General features: G+C 42.3%; 1 protein-coding gene across 3 annotated transcripts in view; it reads right to left on the reverse strand.

Annotated features, from left to right (window-relative positions):
- The window catches only part of LOC110831512 (puratrophin-1), a 370,795-nt gene that overhangs the window by 245,952 nt on the left and 97,895 nt on the right, over positions 1-26,948 (reverse strand). For all 3 annotated transcript variants that reach the window (XM_087347486.1, XM_087347487.1, XM_022067614.2), the window contains one exon: positions 12,385-12,588. In XM_087347486.1, the coding sequence (XP_087203612.1) occupies positions 12,385-12,588 (204 nt within the window). The remainder of the gene's footprint in view (positions 1-12,384; positions 12,589-26,948) is intronic.

Here is a 26,948-nt window from a genome sequence, read left to right on the forward strand (position 1 = left end):
AGCTATGAATAAACAAAATTCTGCTGCGAATAAACTCAGTGATATAAAATTTAGCAGAGGAAACAATGTTGACCAAAATGTTATTAACAGGATCTCTTTTGAAGATAACACATACGATATCTTTCTTGAGGTGTTAAATGTTTCCGAATGGCCTTGAGACTTGTCAAGCCCAGCCTCAAATCCTTATTGCATCTGTGTTCAGTGGCTTACCTTTTTCCAACAACGTGTATTGTTATTGTCTGACAATCGAAAAAAAAACGACCAACAAAAGTTAATATCAAGGCCACAAGGTGTTCGCTTTCTTTCGTATGTCCTCGAAGACTCTTTTTCCTGTCATGCTGATGACCTGCAGATCCATAACAACTGGTATTTGATCTCGAGTATTTAAGTCTGGATAGTTTTTATAACGATTCGTATAAGCTACAGAGCCCGAAAACTTTTTGAGAAGTGATTCACGTCTGTTAGCCTTGTTTCGTATCATTGGACGAATTCCACCCACGGGAACAAAAAAGGCGAAACAATGAAGCTATACGTGTTGCATAGCTTCCAGGATCATCTGTTAATTGAAGAATACGTTCAGTTTCAATGAGATTATTTAGTAATTTTGTAAGAATCGGTATGTAGGTCATGACCGCCAGCAATATGACGGGTCACCAGTAGTTTGTGGTACAGCAAACTTAGCAAAATTCTAAAATAGTAAAGAAAACACACCCAAGAACCGTGAAAAACCAACAAGAAACGATGTAGTTCTTGGATTCTATAATTTCGACAATGACGAAGTACTGTTCACGGAAAATTTCGGTCACTAAAGAAAACGAAAAACTTAAAATGTCGCTAGTTGTACAATACTAGAGTTCTAACTTGTCCATTTTTCCTTCCAAATCGCTACGAGAGGGAAGTCTGGATGAGAGAATCTTAGGGTAATAATCGAAATGTTCTTAGAAGTTCAAAAAAAAAATCAACAGATATTTACACCTGATGGTTAATTTACAACGGTAATTATTGTTTCACAGTAAAATTCTGACGCAAAGTTCGCCCCCAACAGCAGAGCAAGTTTTTCTGACTGATTACTGAACCGGATTCATTAATAATTAACAGTTACTTATAAAGGAGAATCGTCTCATACATAATCCACATCGTAAATATAAGCGACACAAAAATGTTCCAAATCAGTTGCATTTAAATTCAACTCACGTCCTGAGTGACTACGGAAAACTCATTATAACGCCAACTACGTATAACATTACTCTACCATTAGTAAAAAAAAATCGATCCTGGGTACAGGAGCACCCCATCCGTCAGGCAGGTAAATGTATAATCTGTTACTAGGTTGAAGGGTTAATGATATGAAGGGAGTTTTTCTCCAGTTGCAACTAAAGTGATGTTTTTTTTCGGGGAGTGTAAAAGTGCCTTGAACACGCGGCACAGAATTAAGATACAAGATTACCTTTCAACTCAGTAATGGAAAGTTAGTCCCAAACTTTTCAGTCCATTAATGGAACCGCCCCGAAGTGTTCTATCGCTCAGACAGGGTTTTTCTTTAATGGTGGCTGCAAACAGTCATCGTAACAGCACCTTCGCGTACATCTGAGAGTGTCACAGCGGTCTTCTGGGTTGTGACGCCGTGTGATCTTGTAAGTGGTTATCAAAACGTCTGAGGAACGTGCCGCCTTCATATTCAGAATTTTCGAAGCGTTCCACCAACACACTGCTAAACACCGACAAGACCTCACGACGTGAAAGACGGATAAAAACCACAGAAAAGAGGGGGGGACAATGCCGTGTCGGGAATCGAACCCCTGTCGCCCAGTGCGTAGCCTAGTCATTACACTGACGGAGTTACCCGCCTCCTGGAACATCCACAAACTTAGAATGATAGCAGAGACCTCAAGAGCTTCTTATTACTTATATTTCAACATTCTTTTGTTACTTCCCCAGTCTTAGGTCAAAATATTCTACTTGGCAAGAAATAATTTCGTTTGCTGGTCGAATATTTCTTATTTTACAACTCGGCAAACGTCTTGAGAAACACTAACACTTATTAACATTCAGTTGTTTCCATAAAATAGCACTTCTTTGAACTTAGTGTGCGACTCACAAGTTAAGTTCTTCCATAAAGAACCTGAAATGACCGACAAAAAAACTGAAAATACAGCAACTCTCACGTTACCACCCGTGGCTTGCGATATCCTCGCCCATTCACTGGCCTCCTCCCTTTCTCCCCGCACCTTCATAACACTTCAAAATTTCCACCGAGTTAGCGAGAAATCCTTATTTTTTACTACTCTTTGCTGTAACAGTTCCTCGGAGTGCTCCGTTCCACCCACCCCCTCGATCGCTCGCTCCACCCGGCACCTCAACACCCATCTAGTTAGACAAAGGTCTGGTCGAGACGCAGAGGTTGTTCCAACAACAGACGCCTCACCTTCTGGCACGACATTCTTATCAGTGGCGTATTTAGACCTTCACATGCACAACACTACGTCTGCAGACATTCACGAATCAAAGATCTACAGCGATGACGTCGCAGTGTGAACGGGACTGACCGATAACGCGGATGGTAACCTGAGAAAAACGTGAAACTGTTTTCGTGTACAACCGCACTAAGGCCTACAGCTTTGTTTCAGTGCATGGTACTTTGTTACAAGACTCCCCACACCTGGCACAGAAACTATTTGAAACACTGAGCTCATAAAATGACACCAGGACAGGATTTGTAATTACGGGTCCAGAATCGACGCTAATCCAATTAACTTGCTGTGGTCCTCTAAAATTCTGAAATAATAAGTAAAGTAAAGTAAGGCTGTCAGCTATACGCCATGTAGGCGCTTAGGGGAAGACAAGATATAAGTTGAAACAATAACCTACATCAAGCTACACGGCGTCACAACGCAAAAGACCATAATCCGCACGTAAAATTTCTAGCTCTAATTTTGTATTGTACGCAGAAGATTCCAGAAGCATTCGCATTGTAAATCACTATCACGTTGTTATTCATTTTGATTAACATTTTTACATAAAACTGACAACTCTATAACAGAGACTACGACTAGTCAAATATTCTTATCAACAACAACAACAACAGCAATGATAATAATAAAGTGAAAGCAACTGCAACTGTCACTAAAAAAAAATTGTCCAACGCCCCGGGTGAACACGACATCGGGGAACTTCAGAAAATCGCCATTCTAGGAAAATCATACATAATTCGAAAGACGCTGATGTAAAATACATAGTATATATTACATGTAACATGTATTTAAAAAAATAATGTATTTTAGAAGCAGATGCTACACTATGTACCTCAGGGGCAAGGTTTGTCTTGGGTACATGGAAGTAAATGCCCTATAAATAATAACAGAAATACGCCACACACTAGAGGACATTGAATGACGCGCTCCAGTTCAACCACACATCGTCATTTGTTATTAAGTGTTCTAGACACCCTGTTATGAGCAAAGAATTCCTTGTGATTAAGGATTTGAGTTTTTCACGAACAAATTAATATGATGGCCTCCCAAAGAAGAATCTACTTCGGAACAAGAGTTGGTGGTTAGCGTCATATTACCCGAACTTCCCCTAACCATATAAAAGAAATACACTTCACGAAGTTATTAACACTGAAGAACATGCAAAATGACGTCCCAAAAGACTGCCATCTTCGTGCTACATACAGCCGTGGGAACCTCAAATTTTAAATCAGATGTCAATCGACGTTACATGACGTCTACAGCTGACCACGGCGTCACTTAACACAATATGACAATCTTCCGAACTTTTAGTTCGCAAATGCATAATCGCAGTTCAAAATAGGCCACTGCATCAACAGCAATTTAAGATGTATTTGCTCACGTGTCCTCGTGGCATAATTGACGCCATAATCCTTAAGCTGTATACCTTGTACATTTAGGGGGGGGGGGGGCTCTGGGACTGACGACAAAAGAACAAAATTACATCTCAGGACCACCCTTCGAGCTCATAAAAGAGTGCGGAGTTTATTTCGGACCCTGAAAGAGAAGTCTCGGGGTGAAGCCAGAACATTACAGTTATTTTATGAGTGCACAAGGAAAAGGTTCGATGTCTTTTATTTTTCTCATTCATTACTGAAGCCAGTTTCACTTCAAACGATGTTTTTCACATTCTCGGCTGAGTAAAAAGCAGCCGGATCTCGCAAAAGTTGCAAGTTAATCATGCGGTAACGCTGGTTATATAAATGTTATTACAAAAGATTTTTTGAGCACACTGTGACCTGTAGAATTTTTAAAGCTACCTGACGATAAAATGCCTCTGGATTAAGAGGAGTTCACATAAACGAAATAAAACATCGATGTTGACATTATGCTGTCCTAAAGCATTTCAGTTCGCGTCAGAAATCTAAGAAACTTTTCTCAATAAGTGTTTATTAGGAATTGGTTCACAATTTACAAAAAAAAGTTATAATCATGAAGATGGCTGTCTTCTGGGTTGTTGTGGTGTGTAGTCTCGCAGAAACTGACCGACGTTTCAGACGCGCTTGCTGCCTCCATCATCTAACGTCTGTCAGTTGCTACGAGACTACACGACGCAGCATCCAAGAGGGCAGGCATCTTCTTAGCGTCACACAGGTATCCTAGGAAACAGAGATGGACCACAGACAAGTTTATGAGGCACCCCTGCATTTTAACTACAATTTTAATATTAGGCCGACAGCTGAAGTGGGGTGTTCCTCCTAAGCACTAGGCAATGCACCGAACGGGCTTTATTCCGAATTTTTCTTTCTGTGTGGAAGAGATCTGTGAGGGACAAGGTGGTGACCCACTCTTCAGAGACGACGTCTCTAGTACATCATGAAAGAATGTCAGAAACTACAGCTGGTTGTCCAAGATACGTTTAACTACGTGTTACATATTCATGCCGAGCTACAAACAGATCTCGTTTAAATAATAGGACCACCACAACAGCTGAAATACTGCCGATACATGATCTACGCATCGACAACATACAAGACGAACTATAAATCCTGCTGGAATTATCGATCAGAAAATCGGTAGGCCTTGCATGAAAATGAAGGGCACCTTCATTGGCCACAGGCCCCCCAAAAAAGTATGTCACATTCTTACTTGTTGCGCTCCCTGTAATGAATTTCGGTAAAACGGGAGGGTGACTTATCTAATGTATTTTCAGTTGCCCCGTGTATATTCTATACTTCATTAATAGACCTGTTTGTACGTGTTTTATTAGTTCATGAAAAAAATTCATACCAATTTCACGGATACGTTAGCCAGCTACTCGCAGATAAAGTGACAAAGATGGCCTGACCAATTAGAACAGAGTTCAAGGGTTCTGCGTTGCTAACTCAAAGACCGGCCACTCGATCCAGACCTGAGGTAGTTCAATCCAATCCAAATTACCGAAACTCTCTTCCGGTCTCCCATTTCGCTTCCGGTGTCCAAGTAGACGGGTCTAAGCGAACCCTGGAAATGTTGAATGCCTCGGAGACAATTCAGAGACCTTAATCCTCTAAACCAACAATTTTTTAAAAAAAATTAGAACAGAACTTTCTTGTCATTCAATTTCCTTTTCTGCCAACTAAGTTAATCTCTCGGCATCATCTACTTTTGAAATACTTTCTCTTAAAATGGGCGCACCGTACTCATAATACGCAGAATAATAAATACATCGACCGGGTTTGCACCCGCGAACCTTGGGGGTTCAGAGGACAGAACGCTAACTACTAGTCCACCGACAGCGACCACCAAGAATATACATCCATGAATTATTGTAACAGATTCGTAAATTCGGTATTTATCAATGATTTATTAAAGAACGACCAAACGACATGTTCCGTTTGTAAGTCTGTAGCACATTGCAAGCCGCTCCACTGTCTGGGTCTGAGACAAGAACGTGGACAGTTGACCGCCGTTAAGAGGCAATCATTCCTGCTGATAACACACAACAACCTGATTAATAGCCATCTTTATTGGGCTCATAACAGACGTTACACAAAAGTAAGCAACTAGGCAAGTCATGCAGCTTTTACTGATATTCGCTTGCTCAGAATTCCGGTTCGTGCGACCTGAGAAGAAATGTGAACTCCGATCTCTGTAAATTTCAAATCAATCAGCAACACAATTCAGCTATAATGCTGACGGACGTGTATTTTCTCTTATTACCGAGACAATGCCAAAATATGAGGGCAACTTTAACCTCGTTTAGCGAATGATATATTTGACGTAGAAAAGGCGGCTCGGCTCGTAAACACCGTCACGAGTTTTGTAAAGGCACCGGTGGTTTAACTCCTTTTATTAAAAGTCGGATAGGGCTGAACAGGTCTGGAATGTTAGGAGCATGCAGAGATCAGAGAAAGTTTGTAGGTGTGCGAGGATGAAAGGACATTCAGGTGTCTCACATTTTCCGCGCACAGAATGATGGGATTTAGAAAACAGTCAGAAGTGAAAAGAGGATTAAACATGGCGCAGGGCGTGTTTGGGCGAGCCGGGACTCGGTTGGCATTTCCGCACTATTGTCATTCCCAAATTTGAGTAAAGACCAACACAAATGGTCACATTGGGAGGGATTCAGATATCAGAACATAAAACTTCAAAAACATCTCGCACGAATATTTTGTTTTGGCATATGTCGACGTCCACTGAAGGTGGCCATACGAAATCACGGCATTCACTGACCGACTCCATGGAGCAGCTTCCGTCTGGAAAAGCAAATAATTCTATGGAAGTCGATGTTCACCGCCGTACTCAAAACAGCCCGTCGCTGAACGTCACAGCTTCGTATTCCGGGGACTACGACTTCAGATCCCAGCCCGAAGACCGCCGCCATCCTGACAGGGAGCTTTCACGATTTCCCTCCAAGCAAATGCCAGCTGATACATTAAATTAGGCTACGACAGTTTCCTTCCATATCCTTTCCATTATTCACTCTACAATCTGACAGCAAATAAAGACACACATTGAATCTTTTACTTTCCTGGTCGTATATGACAAGAAATGAAAGAAAGATTTGGGCCCCCTCAAAGCACCCACCACAAATTTCCTTCACCAATCAGAATCAGGTCCCAACAACACACGTCTAGAAATGCACCTTTAAGGCTGTCAGCAGTCAGCGCTGAATTCCTGTCTCGGGAAACTCAGGCGAACTTTCACTCAGGAAATACGTTCCACAACATTACATTTTCCGCTCTGCACGCATATTGTAAACCGAATTTAACAAAATTTAAGTATCAGGGTACGGCCCAGTAAACACGATAATGAACCTTCCGAAAAAGTCCGTAAAGTTTCTTGACTAACTTAGCAACCATCAGTTTCTCAAAGAATTTGTATCGGCTACAGCTCTGTAAAACGGGAAACGTAAGTTTCAGTAACACACAGAAAAGAAAATGTCAACATTAAACATCAGAATTGGTTATTGAAAATTGGTTAGTTTGGCAAGCGCGTGGATTCTTATAAAAATTTCTGAACCCGAGTTTCGATGAAGATGACTGTCTTCTGAGTTCTTGCGCCGCGTAGTCTGGCAGAAGTTTACCGACGTTTCAGAGGTGCTTGGTTACTTAAATAATAATCAACGATTTTGTTCTCGCTTCCATACATGACGTGAAATTTCTTCATCGTTAATTTCTCAACAACGACTGAACTCCATGCAGTTAAGAGAAGGTTAATGGTTCGACCTGCACATAGAGGACAGTAGGAATTAATAACTATAAATCTTGACTAACCTACAAAGACACAGAATATTTATAGCACGACTGAATCTAATCTCCATTACATTTTGGATACCAAATTGCGACGCAGATTTCAAATTCAGAGACTGGCAAACTTCACTCATTAAATAATTTCATTCTAAGATGGCGCATATCCTGCAGAAAACATCGCTATCCCGGATGTTTGATGACCATGAATGTAACAATTAATACGGCGTCTTGGATGCGGAAATGCGTGGGCCCGGGTGTAATTATCACCGCTCATGATGATTCACTCACAGGAAGAGCCCGACGAATTTTCCGGAGGTGCGTGGGGGGGGGGGGGTAATTATACGCCAAGTTTGGATACCGTGAACAATTTATTTTGCTCTGTGACTCTCCCACGTGGAAACATTCAAAAGTGAGTAACATCACTGGAATCCGTGACGTGTGTCAGACGTTTAACAATACTGTATCAAGTACTGGAGCTGAAAATATTGGCATTAAAACATGCAAATCCATAGGTGTTATTGTTTACGTGAGGAAAAGTCTGTTTCATAAGGCGTCTTAGCGCTTTCCACAATGGTAAGTGCATGACCCAGACTGTGCTGAGACGCCGAAGTTCGAGGGCCCTTCCCGACGAAGACAAAGTCTAGTCAAAACCGATATTACGAACTTGGTCGCCTCCCCACAAACTTTTCGAGTCGCAGCTGGAGAAAGGAAACCCTGGCAAGTGAGACGCTGTGTTCCGACAAAAGAGGGCCTTGTGTTTGCTACGGCGATTAAATACAAATAAAATGAGACCTCCGCGCTAAAAAAAGTATTACGACTTTTTGTTTCTCAGAACGATAACAATTACAGCTTCTTGGAAAACCGTGCGTTTGTGTTCGCGTCTTGGTTTAGCCTTTCACGGCGAACAATACAAGAATAATGGTTATGCTCGGGAGAGCTATGGCCCACTAATTTAAGGGTCAGAGTTCGCTGAAACCACACAAACGACAGAATACATTTATTCCTTATTTCGTCCGAAGTTCGTGACGGATTGACACTTAAAACCGACGTTCACTAAAAAAAAATTAGATTTATCAAAACGAAAAGATGCACAAGTGTTTGGATCACATTAAAACGGATCTCATAGAAAAAGACTTAGCCAAAAGGACACAGGCCTGCCTCCTACAAACACAAAAAACACAAAAGAAGTTTCTTCTACTTGTGTCTGAATATATTACTGGAATGAAGACGTTGGAGCGCTCCAGAAAAGTTCAATTTTCGGGAAGAGTAACCCTTTGACACAAACCTTGTTACCTCGGTCACCAGTTGACTCATCACCAGCAAAGAGGGCAGTCGGTCGGTTGAACCATCGTGCAGGTACTTAGTGCATAACAGTTGCTCAGCTGTTCAAAATATTCTTCGGCTTTTATGGTACCCAAAGGTGTATTAACATGTTCACAAAAGGATTCTATTCAGGACTGCCTACCCGGGGCTACGCTCATCGACATTACGATGCACGAAATAGTTCAAGAAGGAAAAATGCCACAAATCACAGTAAAGTGCATTAATTTCAATGAAATCTCAAGATGAAGTTATAAGCGGCCACAACTACGAAATATTACACATGAAGTCGGACTGGGACTGATTCTTAGAACGACCTACCAATAGGAACCATCTTATCAACACGATAATAAAACTTTCGAATTCCGTAAAAGGCGTGGAGTTTCCGGATTAGATGAGCACCTGTCAGCTTATCAATACGTCTGTTCCATGGATGTATAACAACACATGTGCAATCTCATGTTCCGCTGAGACACAAAATAAATCCAGACCAGGAAAAAAAAAATCATGAGCAAAAATAACTATTTGGCAGAACGGATAACAAAGCCACAGAACCACGACACTTCGCGTCCAACGCCACTGCTAAGAGACAAAGGCGCGTGGTGTTCAGACCTTGGAAAAAGATTGAAACGTGTGATTCAGGCAGGAATATCCATCCGGCGACAGCCATCTCACCCCTCCGGCATCAGCCGCGCCAAACTCGAGGTGAGGAGTTTCCCTTCTGTCCCAACGTTACTCCATCGCCGAAGCCAGATTTTCTGTCTCTGTGCTACGGGAACTGTACACAGGGCCCAGCGTTGCTCGTCACTGCCTTTTCCAATCGGGACGGAGGCCCTCCTAGTTCGACACGGGAGGTGCGCGAGTTTTTGATTTCAGCAATTCATGATAACTGATTTGGCCTGCGCCCCCAGTACCCACTCTAAATGACTTCTTCCATTTGCGTCATGTTAAACACATTGTTTGCGTCTAGCGTCTGTCTAAACTTCCGCAAAAGCTTAGTGAAGCTGTATCTGCCTCAATGAAACCAGAGATGCTTAGCAACGCCCGGCGGAGACCTTTGCCGTCTTCACGTGGACATCAGCAAACTCTGAGCTGCTAACAAGTGAACACGCAATTCTTCTGCACTTCAGTGTCGGGTGGGCAAACCTCAACTAAACATTTCCTCCCACACGTTTACCCAGCGACGGTGTGCAGACTAACGCACTGATGAAGGATTTTCTGAGTTTCCTCCCTTAATCCTGCACGTTACTTCACTAATTGCCTTCTCTGACTCGCCAATAAACTGGCTGTACAGTCACATTCAGTTAGTCAAATAACATTATCGGTTCTAAAGGCAGACATGATTTATCTTCCTGCAAGTCCAAACGGTGTTTCTCCCCAAAGGACAAAAACATCTGAGTTTCTCACGGCGCTGAATCTGAAGATGGCAGTCTTCTTCTTAGTCGTAGCGTCGTGTATCCTGGCAGGAGCTTTACGACGTTTCACAGGTCCTCGCTTCTTTCATGATTACTCACCACGCTGATGATGGAGGCAGAAAAACCTCCAAATAGCCGGCATACTTCTGCCAGACTTCAAGACACAACAACCCAGAAAGAAGGCAGTCACCTTCGTACTAGCCGTCCTGAAAACATTAAATCTCACACTTCCGTGTAACCTCTACAGTCGACACAGTCTTGTCCAAAAAGCAATCACACACTAACAATCAGGGAGCCACAGGAACGGGGTATGAATTATTCAAATTGTTACTAGAACATAATTAGAATTAGAAATGAATTTCATCTACATTTAACAGCAACTTCGTCGAATTATTCTATATTAAATCTTAGTTACACTGAACACTACGGCCACGCGGTCTGAGGCATAGACCTCGTGCGCCTGTCCATTGCGACCGTGGGTTCGAGTCCCACTCAGGGCATCGATGTTTGTCCGCGTCTTTCTGTGTTTGCATAGGTAGAAGCCTTGCAGATAGGGCTGATCACTCATGCAAGGAGTTCCACCAATGTCCAAAAAATAGATCAATCATAAACCTCCAAGAGAGGTAAAACGCGGGACAAATGGGAATGAAGGAACAAAAGTTACACTGAACACGAAGTCATGAATACCGATTTACCGGAGACAGGCGCCTGAGGCCTTCCTTTAGTGGATGGTAGTCCTGTCCGTTATTGAATAAAATTACCTTTAAAACACCACACCAGACAATATGAAGGGTTCAGAGTTATCGTTTATATCACATGGTAATAACGAGTATGTCAGATGAAGACTGGTATTTAAAACTGCGCAGGGCATGTAAGCGAGCGGTCGACAATTTTTCTAATCGTATAATTACCAAGCCAGGTCCGGTCCAGTGGACACGACGGTCGCCAGCGACTGCCCAGAGCATGACCACACCTAATGGAGTACACTGAAGAATCCTTTGAATATCAAAATGATCCCCGCTCATGTATCATTAATGCACCGAATACATTTCAGTTATTACGAGGCTCATGCTTCTGAACGGTGCATGATTTTGTTCAAACTTGTTCATATCACGACTGTAGCCCCAGGAAAATTAAAAGTTACAACGACGCACTGCGGAATAATTTGTAATGACCAAGGGACTGGTGAAAACTTGATCCTCATCTTCAAGTGAGTGTAAGCCCGGAGACAAATCTTGCTGCCCCTTCATTTCGATATTCAGTACGACAATTAAAACAAACTATTACGTCCGATCCTGGGTCACGTTAAAATACAAATGCATTCACAGAAATTATTAAGACTTTGGTTAAAGTCTGCATACAGATTCGGTACAGCAGGACGGAACAATTATGTTGTGATAGCTAGTGGGTCGAATTTTAGATTTTCAGATCAGCAACTGAAGCGTGAACTTCAACAGTAGAACATTCAGCTTGAAGTCAGTCTTGCAGTGAAGCCTACATATATAAATGGAAAAAAACAAAACATATTCTGCGATTTACCTTTATATGCATGTAAGGAACATTGCAACCATTACAGCTGCATTGATAATTTTCTTTCCTTTATATTAATACAGCACGAGCAGTCAAACTTTCAGATACGTTTTGACATAATTATTATCTCTAAACTCATCAGTCATGCATTTATTGAAGGCGGAAAAATTATTATAGACAAGAGCCGGGAATGCAAGATGGAATTCGTCGTGTTTACTGGGTTTATTCCGCGTGTTTCGTAACACCCAGTCACTTAAGAAAGACCACTTTCATCAAGGAAGCATAAAACCATTAATTGACGCAAAACTCTACATTTATTGCCCCAGGGTGTCGTCTGCCAGAAGCTTACCGACGTTTCAGAGGTGCCTGCTGCCTCCATCATCACACCGGCGCAAACTCCGATCATACTTCTGCTTATGAACATAACGCACTTACCTTTCGGTCGGCGATGTCCCTGACCTCACGCAGGAGCTGAGACGCCGGGACACAGAACTCGCACTCGAAACGAGCCAGGTTGCCGTGGAAGGTGCAAACCAGAAGGTCACGAGCTTGTCGCACCAGAATGGGACGGACTCTTGGGAAGTTTGGGTACAAGGACCCCAGATACCGCTCCACAAGTGTCGCCACATCACATTTGTTCTGCAACACAAATCACAGTGGTCATTCTAAGTTTGGCCCAGAGGCAGGTAGAGGTCGCGCGAGCAGTCGTGGCTCCTAAACGCGCGGTGCGTAAGCCGAGAGAGGGGAGTTCGGTAGTAGTGGGGGTCGCACAGCCTCAGCTGCGGTGACGCACCGAACTAAACAAAGCTTGAGCTACAAACCAACTGAAGCTGGCACCCCTCGAGCGCGTGCTTCGGACGGGTCTATCTCATGAGACCAAAATCAGTCCTTCGCGCAGGTGACAGCATTTCTTGCGCGACCTCTACCATTCAGAATAAGGTATTTTACCTTCGTGTCTCCTGTAATAAAATTTACTTACTCTTTCTAGGAAAATGTCTTTAGAAAGTTGGTACGGCGGCATCTTGGAATGACTAAGGAGAAACAAACATTTTGCGCGATGTGTGCTGAGATGTTAACACGTTTTCCCGTTATTTTCTTAAAGAAGTAGTGTCAAAACGGCAAAAATAAAATAAATTTCACTGCTAACTCAATGTCTTTAGAACAGGTAGTACAGCGTGAGTGTCACACGAACGACAGGATGATTGGTGGGGGGTGTTATTTGCCTCGCCTCTCAAACATCGTGCAATTGGGTGTAAGTATAGTCTGGGAGACTGGATTACGACCATTCTGCACGTGCTACGTTGCAAAATAGCACCGGAAATGAGGTCACAGGAAGTGCACAACAGATTGCAGCTTCAGCACGTAGGACACGCCGAAGAAAGGCGAAAGCCCGGAGAGACCAGGCGTCTCACGCAGCAGGGCCGCGGGTGGTGGCCTCTATATTTGGATTTCAGCACTGCAGGACATCAACCCTTAGCTTGACAGCGCTGGTAATAACAAGGCAGGCTCGTTACCTTCCGGGTTTCAACTCCGGTTCTGCTGCATCGTTGTCATGTTCCTCTTGTGATCTCTTAGGTAACGTCCATCGCAAGAGAGATGGGACTGCAATTACAAGTCCTGGGTAATCCAACCCTGTATCCTACAAATGTTTTTCACCTCACAAATTACAATTCCTTCGAGGTATACGCTAAAGATTCACGGTGAACTTAATTTTGGTGTTGCTGGTCCAATGAAACTACCAGATAAATGTCTGTATTTTCCTGGAGGAACTGCGGAAAATCAGAACAAATCTCGATCAATACAGCTGTTTCCTAGCGGAGATCTGAACCCGAGACTTCCCGACTACAACGCAGCAGAGGTTCTAACCACTCGCAAAATACGGAAATGATGTTTCATTAAAGAGTACAGATGAATTAAATTTGTAGACCAACACCAGAACTTCATGTTCTTAATTTTTCTAAAGGTGTTTAACACATTCAAGACATTTTGGAGAGATTGTGAACAATTGCATGTTTGTAAGGAGTGTTATTAGACTCAGAACGAAGTTAAAACACACAGTCCCCAGAAATGCATTCGTTACGTACATGCATTACAAACTTGTTGCAGGAATGGGCACCAGGCCCTCTGCCCCTGACAAATTTCGTTTCTATAGCAACAGTCAGCTTTTCTGCAGTGGCTCAAACATTACGAGAGCCAATATTAATGTCGATTAGGAATTTATTACCTTATAGACACGCGATTTGAGACGATCAATCAGCTGGTCCGCACACACACAGGCTCATCAAAGCGAATTCCGCAAATGGACCGTTCCACTAAGCCGTTCGCTCACGCTGTATTTTTCCCTTCTTACGAATTTGATATTAGAAACGATAATTCAAATGCACAGAAAGCTAAACATTTGACTGATGCATTTTCTATTCTGAATGAAAAATGTCATCACAGATTGATTTCATTAGCGATGAATAAGAGAGCAAAGGAGACGGAGTGGAGCTCACCAACTGATGGTCTACGCTGACGGCGCTAATCTGTTGCATGACATAATCATCATATAAGGTAGATCATAAAGCCTTTGAAAATACGACATCCTAAAACTCATTCACAAAAGAAGTTAGGAGAAAATTAAACTCCAAAGATGCTACTTCGACCACAAGACAGTTTAATTATTTTCTGGTCTAACATCTAAACAAATGATGTTTTGTGTGGGTGTCAAACGTGGTCTGTCACGTTTAGGGGCTCCACACACCGAGTGTGTCAGGGGATATTTTGTAATAAGACTGGGAAGAGAGCAGATTAACATTTTGAACTGATTAAATATTCGAATGATGAAATCAAAAGGAATGAGGTGGGCGGGGCATGCAGCACGCACTGGGTGTGTGATTGTGGACCAGATTCATCCTGGCTTAGGGCAGAGACTGGCGGCGGACTCTCATCAACACCGCAACAAATCTTCGCGTTACATGTAAGGTTGTGGATTTCTCGGACTCATTTAGGCTCACATCTAGTTGCGACTTGATATAATAAAATATACTTGCAATTAAAGGGACAGATATTCCTTTCTGTTAATTACTGATAGGCCTGTAATCAGTAATTTGTATAAACGTCGGTTCGATGTTCTTGTGAGCTGTCAATTCAAGCCAATTTAACATCAGAGTAATAACTACAGTAATGTTTAATGTATGGAGCTGTACGTTAAACTCCGAACTCCGCTAATTACAGTAAAACCACTCTCTTTAATTAAATAGCATTCCGATGTTACTTTACTACGACTTATGGCTTCAACTTAACTTCCGACAACACGTTTTGGTTTAGGTTCTTTCGACAGCGATCTTCCATCATTTGCTGTGAAATGCATTAACCAGCATGAGAAAGTAGCTTACTAGCAAACGCGGACCAAGACATCTGAATAAATTACCCTGACCTCTACAACAAACACTCCACTCCAGAACTCAACCGCAACAAAATATGGCGATCGGCAACCCCCAGGGTTTCTCTGGCCTTGTAATCCTGGGGTCTCGGGTTCGATTCCCGGCGGTGCCCGAATTTATAACTTGTGTTGGGCAAGGCCGTGGTCTAGGCAACACGGAGTTTTCCTCCGTGGCATCCCAACAATTACTCCATTCACACACAGAAGAAGGCAATGGCAAACCACTTCTGGATCATCTGCCAAGAACGTATATGAACAGGTCCCAGTCCGAGAAAAGGATGGAAGGATCCTGTTCATATGGACCTGTCGTCAGACAGAACACTAAATAATAATAAGATGAGGTGGTCTGGCGGTTAGAACGCTGGCCTTGTAATCCTGGGGTCTCGGGTTCGATTCCCGGCGGTGCCCGAATTTATAACTTGTGCTGGGCAAGGCCGTGGTCTAGGCAACACGGAGTTTTCCTCCGGGGGCTTCCCCGGTTTCTCCGTGGCATCCCAACACACACAGAAGAAGGCAATGGCAAACCACTTCTGGATCATCTGCCAAGAACGTATATGAACAGGTCCCAGTCCGAGAAAAGGATGGAAGGATCCTGTTCATATGGACCTGTCGTCAGACAGAACACTAAATAAAAAATAAAATAACAGTTGGCCACTTCCCAGTACAAAGCACACTCGTCACACAATGTGGAGATAAGAGACCATTAGTGAAAAACATGGTGTGAACTAGTGAATATTACGATGAGCGGGTGAATTTAAATAGACTGGTAGAAAATAAGATGAACGGGTTCACTGTCACCAAGCCTAAAACAATACATTCTCCATGATCTGTTTCGGTGGTCTTCCTCAGTCATCCTAAGGAAATTCTAACACAGAAATGTGAGGTGGTGCTGTGGTACGCCTTTGTCCTCTCAATTCCCGAACACCAGCATCCGACACAGCAGATTCCTTTTCTCGTGCGACTTGGGTGGAAACCAACCAAAGGAACGCGGCGCAACAGGTCGGAGGAGTGAAGGGGGGGGGGGGGGGGGGGGGCGACTCTATTGGTTTTTGTGAGGTCACGTGGTACAGAACCGAAAAAAAAAACAAGTGTCGCTAAGCCTGTCGTTTACAGCCGAGTGAGGTGGATCGAGCCAGGCTCGTTTGGTAAAAGGTAAAAATTTGGTAATACTGAAATCCTCTCGTGAAGGCTTCCGCTAAAAAGTCTGTCTTCACTCGCTATTGCAATCGGCTGTTACGTCACATCAAAACCCAAGCTTCAAAAGAAAAGAAACGAACTATAGAAGAGCATGCTTATCGTGTATAAAGAAAGAATCCCCTAGACCGCCGTTTATCAACCTATGGTACGCGTACCACTGGTGGTACGCGAACTAAGTAATAAAATAAAAAGATAATATTAACATAAATATGTTTTCCCTGAGCGCATTTCGTTAGTGGTACATTTAATTTGTTAAATTAGAATTAGTTGTACGCCAGCGAAAAGAGCTGAGAACCCCTGCCCTAGATTCTTCTCTCTGCAACGTATGGAGCAGCAGAATCCGAGAATCTCATACGCTACAAGCGACACGTTTTGCCAAGACAAGTGAACACACCGGAATCAGTTTTAGAAAAAAAATTAGAAACTCTGCTCCAAATTTGGGATTAAGAGCATATTGCACGCATGGGGTAAATAAATGCACACACAATTTTGGCTGCGAAGTCTGCAAGGAATACCTAAACGTAGATAAGAGGATAATATTAAAATGGAAATGAGGCGAGAAGTGAAATGGATTATCTGGCTCAGGATAACACCGGTTACGGGCTCTAAGAAACAGGGTTAAACTTCAGGTTCCATGACAGGAGGAAAATTTATTTGAGTGGCAGAGGCATGTTTCGCAATACTGCCTTCATCAAGGACAACATCCGACCCGTAATCACCCACACCAAATTTTCAGAGAGGTAGGCCTAAACCTTTCTCATATAAAGATGCACGAGGGATGCTTAACACGAGAATGTGTGCTTAAATCGTTCCAAGGAAAGTACCTGAAACGTCACGGCCGCCTAATATATATGACTTCCCGAAACGCACGACGTACAACTAACAATTTCCAACGAACGTATGTTATTTATAAAAACGCCGGACAGGTAACACGCTGGGCGAGGCGATATATCCTATTTCATCCTACAAACTAAGCCTTTTACGTGTTACTCTCCCTATCACAGAATACCTCTATTTACATTCCAAGTCTCAAGAATAAACTATTCATTGAATGTCTTCTACAACGTTCGTTGGAAACAATACACGAAGCGTAAATTATCCACTGACATGCATAAGCCCTACTCCAAATACGCGGAGCTGCCGCGTAAAGCTAGGCGGCCTAAACAGAAGGCGATTTCCACAGACACTGCTAAACTTTCTGTTATAAGCTTGGTAAATTCCGCACTGATGATGGAGGCAGAAGGCAGCCATGGCGAAGCTTGTAGCCTAAACGAGTGTAGCTAGCTTCATAGAGCGGATTATTTCTTGAAAGCTGATGGTCGCTTACTAAACAACCTTTCCTTTATGGAACACGAAGATTCATTACCGTGTTCACAAAAGCCCACCACTGAACCCTGCCCTGATCCGGCTGAGTCCACCTTTAAGATTCTTTAAACACTAACCTTCCATCTACTTCTAGGTCTTCCAAGCTGGCTTCTCCCTTTAGCTTTTCAGACTCAAACTTGGCACACATTTTTCACGTCTCCCACGATTCGATGTCCCTAAAATATTTTGTGACAAATTAAACGCGTCGTTATGCAATTTCTTACATCCCTTCGTTACCTCTTCGTTCTCATGTCCAAATATTCCCCGCTCACCAATTGAATAAAGAAAATACAGACCTCAACGTCTTCAACAGCATTCGACAGAACAAAGATCACGGAAAATTCAGTTTTGAGGAGACACTGAGTCTCGTTCGTCCTTCTGCCACTGGCAGACGGCAAAATGTCTCCAGTTCCGCCTGCATTCCAATGAACAGGCGTTTGTGGTGTTGAGATCAGTATCGAACGTTCGTTAAATATTTCCGAAGGAAGAAACAGATAAGGACGCAAATTGTGAACGCCAAAGTGCAGAACGGCTATGAATTAGAATCAATTGCTGGCCTCGGGGCCAAAGACGGTATCATGATGAGGGGAGAATTCGATTTTGCAGTTAATCAGGCGGAACTGGTTTTTCTGATATCTGTTGCAGGACCAGGGGGAAACGGCCGTGTCCAATTAAGGGGAACATCGCACGTGACACACTGTCATCTCTTGGCATTACCAATATATGACGTCACACGCCCACAAATAATCGACCTTTCTGTTCATTCAACCATTTCTGATGACGAATTGTTCGCTACAAGTTTTAGTTGGCTCGTATTGGGAAAAGAAGTACAATAGAATCCCAGCAGGCTCTTATGGTGGGGTAAACACTGTGGCTGAATGGGGTACATGATTAATTCAGTGCCGCTTAAAGTAGTCTGCCCGTATCACACACACGCGCTCAACATATTACATTAACAAGCAGCATCTCAGGGCCTAGAAATCAGAAGTGGTTCTGACGTCCTGCCACGAAGCGTGTCCATATCGGAGAGCCGACATAATGAATTCACACGCGTTTGTACGCATGTTAACAGCGCTTTGTAAAAGTACGTAATACTACGGGGTCATGTTCAGGCCTTTCAATAACCTATTTCGTGACATATCGGACACTGCGCTTCAGAACAGACACACGTTTAACTTTAGACAGTAAATCTTGTGTGTGTTCTGAAAAAGATTCGCCTCTAAAAGACAAATTTCATCAAACAATACTTAAACACGCTGTTATTGCCTCTAAAACAACAGATCACATCACATTCACAGATGCAGGCAGACTCTTTTAATGCCTTGGAAAAGTTTCTATATCTAAACCGAAAACCGAAATTCACCGTTCAATGGTTATAGCTCTCTTTTCGTATTTTGAATGTTCTGAGTTTAAATTTTGGTCCAGAGACTTTCTTCTGAGACTTTTCGCGGTTTTAATAACGAAAATCTTCATTATCTATTGACACAACTCCAACCCAGGTTCAAATCCTGAGATGAACATAAGCGTTATATCGGATTATCGTCATTTCACCTTCCAGAAAGCTGCGTCGTTATAATTATTTAACAGAATCTCCTCTGCCTCGTCGGTTCGTCCAGTGAACTTCGGTGCGCCTTAAAATATTCTTTTCCCCCGCTCAATTCATTTGTGAAGTGTGCAAGTTCTCCCCTTAAGAAGCAATCTTCGAAATTAAAAAAAACATGAAAGGTGCCTGTCTAGAAAGAATCCAATCTGTTCAAGTAAAGAAGAGACGATAATGGGAGTATCTTCAGGCTGGAGTCAGTCCATCATGTGCGACGTGTATTGTACAAAAACAGGCTTGAACAGCTTTGAGTCCGTTTGTGATATAAGAATTTGCATTTCAATTAACAGTTTCCAGGAAAAGCCACTTTCAATTGTGCTTATACTAAATAAACTGTAATTCTGCTGTATTACACACGTTTAACATCAAGTTAAACCACTGACGGCTTACAAATCTTTTTGACGTGTTAAATCTTGAGCTGTCACTTAAACAACAGACGCTACAGTACACGTTGCCTAGCGCAAGTTATTGGTTTGACGTTTGGGGAATTATTTAAGGAGCAAAACCTTTATAGAATGTGTTCAGCTCGAGCAAACTGGAGGATCTACGTTGGCGTTATTAGTCGTTTTACACACATTTTGGTAGAAATCGAAATGGACGAATTAATCTCGCAGTGTGTACAAGTCCAATCAAATTCTGGTAATTCCGCCCCAAATATATTTTTTTTTATATCGGTCGAACAGCTGCGACTCCAACGGAACACGTGTATCGCTACGAATGGGGACCGAAGGCTGACTTATGAACATGGCGATAGAATTCGGATCCCATTGAAGATGGGGTAATTTGTTGACCAGCTGAAAGACCATCTTATTCTGAAGATCTCTGCTGCAGGGATTCAGTTACTAGCAAGAACGTCTTTATTGAAATCTAAAAAAACAACTGTACGCTTCACAGCATCTTTTTTTTAAACCAGTGACAGTCTCACGAAAACTTAAATGAAATAAATACTGATTTGGTGGCTGCCCCCCCCCCCCCCCCCCCCCGGACTAGAAAACGGTGACTCAATTCGTCTCAATACACACTCTGTCATTTTTCCATTAATCATCACATGTGATCTGCTAATGGACTATGATGTGAGCAGAAGGAAGCCGATATTTCCGGCAACATCGCTCCGCGAGGGTCAATGGCGCTGGTTTCCTCTTCTCGGCAGTCTCCCTTCAATACGTCGAACAAAACCTTTTGAATCGTCAGAACTCATGACGTGTGTGAGACAATGAAAAAAACAGTGAAATGATCAGAGAAGCCAACCCAAAAATTCGAGTCTAGGATCTGTCTAAAGTGGCGACCGAGAGAGATATTAGCTCTCCTCCTTCAAATCCAGGCGGTCCCATGTTATCCCGGCTCACCCTCGATCCCTGCAGGTAAATGCGGGAAGATTTACGTTATCCGCTACAATTCGAAGTCCAAGATACTGACATCATCGTTAAAAAAACCATATATAAGTACAAATCAATAGTTTATAATAACCTGATAGTTCCTGCATAACAGGCTTCGCGTACAAAATAAAAAAAAATTCTTGATATTTTAGATTTTTACGGCAGCGAATACGACGATGACCGTCTTCTGGGTTGTAGCGCAGTGCAACCTCCATCATCAGGGTGATTATCGCCCTGATGATGGAGGCAGCAAACACCTCTGAAACGTCAATAAACTCCTACTAGTTCAGAACTAAGTAACTTTGTAACACTGCGACCACCCGTTCAATAGTGCACCACAAAACATCGGTGGAAGCTTTCCAGACCCCTTCGTTGAAAATGTCCCACAGGAAGTCAGATTAAAAGGGCCGTTGGCATGTTAAATCGATCCAAAACTCGAGTTGATCGACCAGCTCTCGCACTAAGCCGTGAGAACAACCCCAAATCAGTCAGTTATCATACGGGCGTCTGTCTATGAAACAGCTGCACTCTGCCAGGACTTAACCAATGTCCGCTCCCTTCCACTGAAACTGGATTCAATCCGAGATGTTACGGCGATAATCGATTTATAGAAGACCATAACATGATATAAGAGAACCAGAGATTAAAGCCTGTTGCTAAGTAACGGTCTACGTCATCCTTTCTCCTCAGTCCTACGACCTAGTTTTCATTTCTCGTGTGTGTACTATCTAAAGAAATCTCGATGTCAGCGGGACTCTGGCTAAAAGAGTTTCGGTTTCGAAACTGGTAATTTACTCTTTCTCAAAGGGAAGGACAGATTCGGGAATTTTATGGGACCAAAGAGTTGTCCTACGAGGACGACGCAAGATAAAATAGCAGAAAATTACGTTTTCAAGAGCCTTCTTAATGCGCATCGTTTAACCGGATATTGCAGCCTGCGCGTTGTGTATGACATTAAATTAGCAATGATTTCTGTTCATTAATTTTTCCCTTCTTGGATGTGACATTTAACTCCGGGCACTGGATTATATTTGAATATAATAATAACAAAATTTCTGGTATTTCTTTCCAGTTATCTACGACACAAATTACTGTTACCTTTAAACAAGAGACTTTGACCATTTCACTTCACCCTTCACTCCCCCTTTTCAAAATGGATTCAATTTTCACATTGATTATTTAAACTACTTCATTTCCAAAATATATTGACAGTGATTTACTGTTAAACTTAAAGATTAAAGGCAAATGGTTAATTAATTTTAACAGCAACGATTAGAATGTTTAACAATAAAATACAACCAATCATTTGTAAATAACACACATCATTAAGAACGAGAAAGCAAATGTAACAATGGAAGTATCTGGAAGATCCTACGTAAAATCCGTGTAATATTATGTATTGCAGTCAGTAAATGCAATGACAAGTGTGAGACCTGAAGATGACACTTGTGTGTCGAAACATGAATTGCAGAACTCTAAATTCCCCCCACTTATTTCATCCCTCCTAGGTCCAGATATCCTCACGACCACTCTGTTTTCAAACACTTGTAATCTACGTTCTTCCTTCAAAGTAAGAAACCATGTTTCACAACCATACAAGACAGCAAACAAAATTATTGTTTTGTATATCGCGATTTTCTGTGTTTTGGATATTAAACGAGATGATGACATTTTTCGAATTGAATAGAAACAATTGTTCCCCAAATGTATTCTACTCATCATCGTTGACCACATTTCTGTTCGATATTATCGTTCCCAGATATTTAAATTTTTTAAACATTTTCAAATGATTTGTTTCTTACAATTAGGTTCCGCCGTTGTGGCTGATATTGATCTCGTATTACGCCAAATTATTCTTCTACCTCGGAAGTTACTGCACTCAGTTTTGTGAACGGGGACAACTGACTCTTTCCATGTTGACGTAATATTATAATTATTTTTCAAAATTCAATTGTAAAGAATTGTCTCAGAAAAGTGGTTCGAATCACCCGTACTTCTACGCTGAAGACAGGTCCAGAGACTGCTCCTAGACTACCTCGGTCCATCGACGGAGTTTCGGTTCCTCAACGGGATCTTCGACAAGCAATATCTGGCAACGTCGCCAGTCTTTGGAAGACTTCTGTCTTTCCAAGTGGGCTGCTTATTGGCAATGACTTGCCCAATTGGATACTGTGTTGTCCTTCGCCCATTTACCTGTAGATGGCCATGAATAAAGCAATATACCCTACCCTCTTTTACAACCACCCAGTTTATATATTACAGAAACAAGTGTTTTCTTTTTGGTTCTACTGGCTTCTCACCTAAGAAGCGTCTCTTTCCTGTGGATATAATGGTGGCCTCAGCAGGAGGGAAAACCAAGGCTTGGTAAGAACCGCTGGCCGCCTCGGACAAGACCTTCTACGTGAAGGGTCACAGGTGGACGCCAACAACAACCCTCCGAATATCATCCATCAAACACCCCCGGCCGGACGGCACCACAATCGGGATAAAGGGCCGAGAACACTATAGTGGAAATGTCTATGTTGGCCTTCTGGGTTGAACTAACGTTTTGGAGGAACACACGGCCTTCATCTTCAATGCTGAAAGTGGAGGCTAATATTCTTCCGAAATTGTGGTATGTACCTAGAAGTTCACAAGGCCAACATTGGCCAAAAACATTACTGTCAACTAATATCAAGACATTTTTGTGTCAGAATTACATCACTGGTCGAAATCGTTATAAGATGACTAATCAATCATTGGAATCCGTAACAAATCTAAACTGCATTCACAAGGAAATTAATAACAAGAATATGGTTGTCTTCTGGATCTTCTGCTCCATCATCAGGGCCCTGATAATGGAGACAAGTACCTGTGAAACGCTGGTAAACTTCTACCAGAGTACTCAGTGCCACATCCCACAAAACACCAAATGTCATTTATATTTAGAGGATTCATTTTTAATTTAGTCTTGTACCAAATTACTGAAACTCATTTGAAAGAGTCCAAAGGATGTACGGACTTTGCGTAAGAAATGGCACTGGAGAGACGTTGATTTAAGTAGTGATTAAACAATTAAATATTTCTCCGCATATCAAAGTCATATTTAAAATATATCAAAGACTATGATTTACTAAATTTAATTTGTAACGAAACACTTGAAGCGTTCGCGGTGACTGAATGCAATGTAGAGTACATAAGCATTACACTAAGTGTTGTTTCATGTGATAGTTGTTTCTACGCGGGTAAGACGGCTGGAGCGTAAAGCTAACAGCTCAATTCCATCCAGTGCCGACAAATGACTGTCGTCTTTAATTAACGCATCTATGACGACGCATTCTTGCGATATTGAAATTAGGTTCCACGTAATCTAGATTTAGCATGAGACACGGAAAGGAGACGCTACATGTAAAATTTCTGACAGCAGTGCTCTTACTAAGAAGGTACTTGGAAAAGAAAGGCATAACATAAGCTAATAATAACACTGCCAATGGAAAATAACTTGATACAATAACTATGTTCAGCTGACTCACGATCTGTTGGGCTTCAGGCATGGTGGTCTACAGTAGACTATCAAGTGCCGGAGATATCTTATTGTGTATCCCGTAAAATTATACAAACTGCTGAAAGAATCTCGTATAACGCCAGAAGATTTTATAGATACCAAAATTTGAAATGTAGCAAACGGTATTTTGTTTCCGTATTGGAATGGCAATGCTCAGTCAGACCAGTCCCACAGCTTGCCCAACAAATGGACAACCCTTACGGCTTCAGGAGGCCAATTCAAGAACTCTTTCAATGAACCAAATTCTTTCGTCTTTTTTCCCCGACGGCGTTGCCAAGGCACATTTTACGACGAAAGAAAGAAATAACATGTTAAGAATCCAATTTTTCATTCGTTGTAATGGTGCATCGTATTTCTGACATTTTAATTGGAAGATGACTACAATTTTCACTATTTACCCGACGGCTAAATTCTTCTTTGTGGTACACTTAAGTTCATTAATTCGCTTTCTCCAAATTTCGGCGAGGATGTTATACGTCGCTTCTGGTAAAACCGTCAACACTTACTCCGAGCTGAGGTAGATGGATCAGTCTGTGCCATTCGATGAATGTTCTCAAACCTACGATCGGCTGCCGATTTACATTTCAGAGTCCAACATCGACGCTTTCACAGTCGTTTGTGACTGTTTGCGGTCGTGTCTTCTGACTTATGACGCCTTGAGATTGCGCTACCATCGAAGACCCATAGCAGCGCCTACAATTGGTTGAGCCGCGAAAGGGTGTTTGATCCCAACGCACCACAGACGGGTCCTTGCCGAGGCAATACAAGTTGAAGGCACAGGTCATAGGTCGGACATTGCACTCGGTGCCGCTGGCTGCATTTTTTCCACCAAATTTAGTGACTTCCCGTCACCGACCAGGTCGCTAAGGGTTCTGAATTTCATTCACATTTGCCCGATGATTCTGTCGGCTTACGTCTCCTCTATTTATATAACATACGCGCACCAAATTCTGCCATAATCTGGTGCATAATTACGCTGTGTTACTAGCAGAGCCACCTAGCAGCATAATTAAGTGGTCAATATTCACGACAGAGCCACCTATCCACAGACGCTTGGTATCAAAAACATCACACAGCATGATTACGTTCATATTATAGGCAAGAAAGAGAGATTCACTTTGACAAAAAGGAATTTCTTTAACAATCTTACATGTACATTGTAGCTCAGAACTTCTCAGTAAGCGTCATAATTCCAGTCATTGCTAATTTCCTTGTCTTTGTCTCACGTGGATTTTATCCGCATTCCAGTAATTACGATGATTTGTGCCAGTTTTGTGTTAATGGCAGACACAAACATGTCTGCTTGATTTTAAAAAAAAAAATAACGAATGCCAACGACTTCCCGAGACATGTAACCAGGTTCCATGGCAAAACGAAGGCGAGAAATGAATTCCTCTTGGACATCCATATTGAACAAGTTGGCCAGCGCAGACCAGCACTGATGAGATGACATATGTTGTTACTTTGAGTAGTGGAATCGGCATGTTTAAGCCTAAGTCATGGACACATTCGACCAGACACCCTGTAAAACTGTGCACTTGCATATTATTCAACTGTCTTTCAAAATGCACGTGTATAATTCATACCGACATACGCTGATTTTGGCATTCGGAATAAAATCTGTAGTTAATATCTGTTTGTAAAGTATATGCAGTTGAATCACTTTTGTTAATGAGAAAAAAAAACTCTCGTCAATATTATTATCCGCATTATCAGTGCATTGTTTGTGCTACTGGTTAGGCTGGAAGTTTGAGGGAACGTTTTACTTCTCCGTTTGAGTGATTTGTTGTTCGCTGGCATTCAAATTTGTAGGCGCCGTGTCTGAATCTGATTGCTGACAAAACTTTGTGTCAAAGGCTCTTTTTATTATTGCCAGTTACTTGTATGTATGTTAAATTCTTCTCGGGCTACCAGCCGCATCCTCCTCCAAAGGTATTCTGAGGTCGAGGACGAAGATAGTTATCGAAACGTCGGTTTTTCGCCTTTAAACCTGACGCGGCTGGTAGCCCGAGAAGAATTTATTTTACTCAGTCGCCGTGAAAGGCCCAGATCATGCAGGTGATTAGTTATTTAAGAAGGAATATACATGAGCGAAATTTATCAGGGTCTATTACCTTATTCCCGATCACGTATGCCAGGATTTATTTAGTGTTCTGTGTGACGACAGGTCCATATGAACAGGATCCTTCCATCCTTTTCTCGGACTGGGACCTGTTCATATACGTTCTTGGCAGATGATCCAGAAGTGGTTTGCCATTGCCTTCTTCTGTGTGAGTGTGAATGGAGTAATTGTTGGGATGCCACGGAGGAAAACTCCGTGTTGCCTAGACCACGGCCTTGCCCAACACAAGTTATAAATTCGGGCACCGCCGGGAATCGAACCCGAGACCCCAGGATTACAAGGCCAGCGTTCTAACCGCTAGACCAGTACTGCAGTTAAATCTTCAATGTTGGCCGGATAATGTAAGAACGACCTAACCGCAGCTTTGAACA

Source organism: Zootermopsis nevadensis, unplaced genomic scaffold (assembly GCF_977971745.1).
Source record: "Zootermopsis nevadensis isolate Lab colony 2312 unplaced genomic scaffold, Znev_1.0 Znev_ptg000011l, whole genome shotgun sequence".
In the NCBI taxonomy this organism is placed as follows: domain Eukaryota; kingdom Metazoa; phylum Arthropoda; class Insecta; order Blattodea; family Termopsidae; genus Zootermopsis; species Zootermopsis nevadensis.